General features: G+C 43.6%; 1 protein-coding gene across 1 annotated transcript; it reads right to left on the reverse strand.

The window, feature by feature from the left end:
* Window positions 1-813: 813 nt before the first annotated feature.
* Window positions 814-3,775, reverse strand: FZD2 (frizzled class receptor 2). The gene has a single exon (XM_072414668.1). The coding sequence runs from the start codon at window positions 3,402-3,404 to the stop codon at window positions 1,740-1,742; it is 1,665 nt and encodes a 554-aa protein (XP_072270769.1). The 5' UTR covers window positions 3,405-3,775; the 3' UTR covers window positions 814-1,739.
* Between the last annotated feature and the right edge of the window lie 985 nt (window positions 3,776-4,760).

Genomic DNA, 4,760 nt, shown 5'->3' on the forward strand with positions numbered 1-4,760 from the left:
GAGGACTGAAATATCTTCTTGTGAGATTTGCTCTGCATTCCACAGAACGTCATACCCAGCAATGCAGAAGACGGGTCAACCAGGCAAAAATCAAATTTACTTACTTATCCGCTAAGAGTAGGTGAATTGAGCCCAGGGAGTAAAAACAGACATTTTATTTTAGAAAAGGGCTGCTTTAAGCTATGTGAACGCACACTTTGCTCCAGTATCTATGCCTGTGGCAAATCAACCCTGATTTTAAAAATACAAATTAAATAAAACAAGGGCAACTGTATTTTCCTAACAATTGAGTAATTCATTGTTGCAACCCATTAATGAATGGACTGCAGTATAAATATATAATATATATGTCAAATTATTTTCTAATAGGTCACAATAAGTCATTGTAAAACTTCAGTGATGTGCTCAAACCCACTTTGACCAATGAGAAATCTGCTTTCAGAACAAATCTCTGCAGGATGGAATCTAATTGGTTACTACTAGAAGGTGTACATGTAAAATTTGTGGTGCCAACCTAGAGGTTTGTATGAAGAATGTAGTTGGTGTAACGGATATTCAAGTTGAGGTGGAAAATAGCAGCATTGTATGTCATGTGACTCATCTGGAAAGCGTGCCCATATAACGGTCAATGGAAAAACATTTGGATATTGGGTTCAAGGAGTTTTACTTATTTTTTTTTCTTTCATTTGTAATATATAATCCCAATTCTATGACAGCGGTCAAATCAAATTATTGGTCACAGACAGACAGACTTTCTGTATAACCTCATTGCCCCCAAATCTACACTAGAACAAGTAAGAAAGCACCCAAGACTTTCTTGGTTGTTCGTAACAAAAATATTTTTTTTAATTTTTTCGCTTGAAAATTAAGAAAAAAAATCAACATATATTTAAAAACAGAACAATAACATATTCAGATCAAGGGCTACACAGTGTATTGATGGGCCCTGATAGTATTCAATGTCTTTAGGATATCTTCAGCACATAAGGGGTTACAAGTCCCTTTTTTTTCCTCATCCCACAGATGAAAAGTTTTTATGACAAGTGTCAAATCTGTACCATGTTCCCTTGTACAAGAATGTCATTTCTGGTGTCCAGCCAACTCCTGTCATCTAGAAGTGATTATATGCATCTGTCCTTTTTAAATCATGCATTACAAATAAAAAAAGAGGGAACTTATAATTCAAGCACAAAATAAAAACCCAACTCTCCCCCCCTAAAAAAAGAAAAATCCAATTGTACCATTCTGACAGACACCATAGCAGCAGCGGAACCACCTGTCATAAGATGCAAAGATTCCAAATTACCCTCACAGATTCTGCCAAGTTTACGTTGGCTTATGTTATAAGGGACACTTGTACCATTTCCACTGTTCCTTGGTAGGACAAATAAAAAAAAGGAATAAAAATACTGTAAATATGGATTCCAGAAAAAGCCACAACTGATTGGATTCTAAACAACTCCAATTCTCCATGAGATATAGTCAGCAAACAACTGGAGTAGAAAAGGGGTCTTTTTTTGCCACGTTCATTTCCTGTTCCTCCAGTTCTTTAACCCTCATATTTTAAATAGAAATATATAATTTACAAAAATCCTATGTACAGTCTTAAATACAACTCCAGAGAGATGTGCCTGAAGGTATTGTAGGTCACTTTACACAGATAGCAATGAGTGACAGGAAACTTGGAAAGTCTGGAGAAGGTACGGTTTAGGGGTGGTTATGGGTGCCACCATGAGTCCTCACACAGTTGTTTCTCCGTGTTTGCTGTTGGTGAGCCTGGTGTAAAATTTCCTCCAGGAATGAAGAGTTTTGCCAGACCAGATCCAGAATCCAGAAGTGATGCCGACGATAAGGGTCATCAGATACTTGATCATGTAGACAGTAAAGTCTGGGGTCATGCGTGGGGTGTACTGTAGTGGGCACGGAATAGCTAGGCTTTTGCAGTTTTGACTCACCCAGCTGCGTTCCCAGTGTTCTCTGAAGGCCTGTTCATAGAAGTAACACGCAATGACGATTGTGGCAGGAACGGTGTACAGGACACTGAAGACTCCGATTCGTACCATTAGGCGCTCCAGTTTCTCCGTTTTTGTGCCATCATGTTTCATGATGGTCCTGATGCGAAAGAGGGATACGAACCCTGCAAGAAGAAACGAGGTTCCGATGAAAAGGTAGACAAAGAGAGGCGCAAGCACAAAGCCCCTCAGTGGATCAATGCTATTAAGTCCTACAAAGCAAACGCCACTTAGTAGGTCTCCATCGATCTGCCCCATGGCCAGAATGGTAATGGTCTTCACAGCAGGCACTGCCCAGGCTGCCAGGTGGAAGTATTGAGAGTTTGCTTCAATGGCTTCATGCCCCCATTTCATGCCAGCTGCCAGGAACCAGGTTAAAGACAGGATGACCCACCAGATGGAACTAGCCATGCTGAAGAAGTAAAGCATCATGAAGAGGATGGTACACCCTTCTTTCTTGGTTCCTTGTACGACAGTTTTATAGCCATCCTCTGAGAAGCCTTCATTGCACACCACTTTATCCCCCAGCACAAATCCAGCAATGTAGGCCACAGACACCATGGTGTAGCATCCAGACAGGAAAATGATGGGCCTTTCAGGATAGCGGAACCTTTGCATGTCTACTAAGTAGGTGGTCACGGTAAAGAAAGTTGAGGCACAGCACAGTACAGACCAGATAAGAATCCAGACACGGGCAAAACGGATTTCTTCTTGGCTAAAGAACATGAACCCATCGCTTTTAGAAGGTTCGCATGGGGCGGCACAGTCCTTTTCCCCTAAAAACCTGTAGTTCAGGTAGGTTGGTACCTTTAGCACCCGTGGGCAGTGGAAAGGATGATCAGGTGTGGCATAGATGGCTGGTCCTGGGGTGCCATGCAGAGGTGGACTAGTTGTCAGCAAGGTTGGCCCACCATCTTCAGAGTGGTTCTGCCCAACGCAAATCTGCTCAGCACCATGGCGAGGAAAGTTCTCACATCGTAGCCTCTCTGGCCACTGGAAGCCAAATTTGTTCATGAGGGCTTCACAGCCATGCCTTGCACGTTCACAGATTGATCGACAGGGAGGGATGGCCTGTTCCAAAACCGTGCAAACCGGGGCGTACATTGAGCACAGAAAGAAGCGCAGCTCAGAGGAACATTGGACCTTCACTAACGGGTAAAACTGATGAACCTCCAAGCCAGCGTCCTCTTGGTTGGTGTGACCCAAAAGATTGGGCATGATTGTCTGGTTATAGGCAATGTCCGTGCAAAGCGGGATAGAGATGGGTTGGCAGAATCCATGCTCAGGAACTGAAATCCCCTTTTCTCCATGCAGCTGTGCAGTGGTAAGTAGGTAGAGAGCAGGCAGGATGCACAGGATTTGGCAAAGGGTGGCTATAGGAACACCCTGCATGGCTGAAAACAGCAAATAGCAATCTCCCAGGCACAAATCAATGGACAGGAGCAATATCTGATGTGCTGCGGCAATGAAAAGTCACATGTGTTTTCCAACTTTTTAGTCCAAGTGAATAAAAGTTCTGCAAAGTTGATTTGTATGAGTAAAAGTTAGCTTTGTGTGTCCCTTGTACCTCTGCACAGTGTCCTGTGTCACCTCCCCTGCTGGATCGGCTTTCCCTAGGACCCAGTCCTTAACTTTTCATTAGTTCTGGTCCGATCTCCTGGCTGATCGCTGCGATCCGGTCTCTCAGAGCTCTGCTCCCTCCGGTTCTGATTCGGATCACTTTCTCTTTGTGCTCCGCTTCTCCGCTCACTTCTGAACAATCTGTTTCAAGGCACCCTCTGTCCCAGGACCAAGTCCGTCCCCCCCAGCCAACACGCAGGGGCCGCCTTGAAACCGCCCCATCTCCCCCTGTCCCCCCCCTGCCAGGTCCCAAAACCCTTCCCCAAAATTCGCCCTCAGCCAATCAGGAGGCAGATCTGACTCTAGGGAGGGGGGGGTCACTCACCCCTCTGGATAATCAGCAGCATGTCTATAGGATCAGGGTCTAGGACCCTACCCCCATCCCATAAAGTAGTAGGAACTTAGTATCCTAATGCAAATAGTAATCCCTACCTAAAGCAAACTTCAGCAGTCTGCTTTATAAGATATAAATGCCACCCTGCCCAGATCCCAATGATGCTGCACTTTATAGGATGGATGCCTATGAATTCCCCTAATACCTAATAATACTTAGATCTTCATGTCATCCTATTTCACACTCCACAGTCTACAATCCTGCACCCCTGCTAGGAATTACATGAAACAGACTTTTTTTTTTTTTGCAAAGTCTGGAGAGACAGTTCCACTTTGTGTCCTGATCCCTCTCAGTCCCCAGCTCAGCCTTTCCCCACCTTGTTTTAACATGGGGGAACCCTTGAAATAACTTTCAGATCTCAAGGAACCCCTTCTATATTTACTATATCCACAGCTCACAGTACATTAGTGTGGTGATCAGTGGGAAGAATGTTCCGGGAACCCCTGAATCCTACCCCTACAGAGATCAGTGCAGCGCCAATAAAATGAAATAATTATGGTTAAAGTTCATACAAATAAAATTAAATGAACCTATTATTAAGAGGTATCTCTTGTATCTTAGTCACAGCTGATATTTGGGATATCATAGAAAAAGATTATAACCACTGTTGGTCCTGTTGCTGACCTTTGTCCTCAATGAGCAGAATAACTCTTTATTTGTCGCTATGATCACTGGAACAGATAGGAAAGAGCCAAAATGTTAGAGGGATTTCTTCTCACTTTGGAGAGATTTGT

The sequence above is a fragment of the Pyxicephalus adspersus genome, chromosome 6 (assembly GCF_032062135.1).
Source record: "Pyxicephalus adspersus chromosome 6, UCB_Pads_2.0, whole genome shotgun sequence".
NCBI classification, from domain to species: domain Eukaryota; kingdom Metazoa; phylum Chordata; class Amphibia; order Anura; family Pyxicephalidae; genus Pyxicephalus; species Pyxicephalus adspersus.

Coding starts and splice junctions, on each gene's coding strand:
- FZD2 (XM_072414668.1), bottom strand. CDS start 3,404: ATGCAGGGTGTTCCTATAGCCACCCTTTGCCAAATCCTGTGCATCCTG.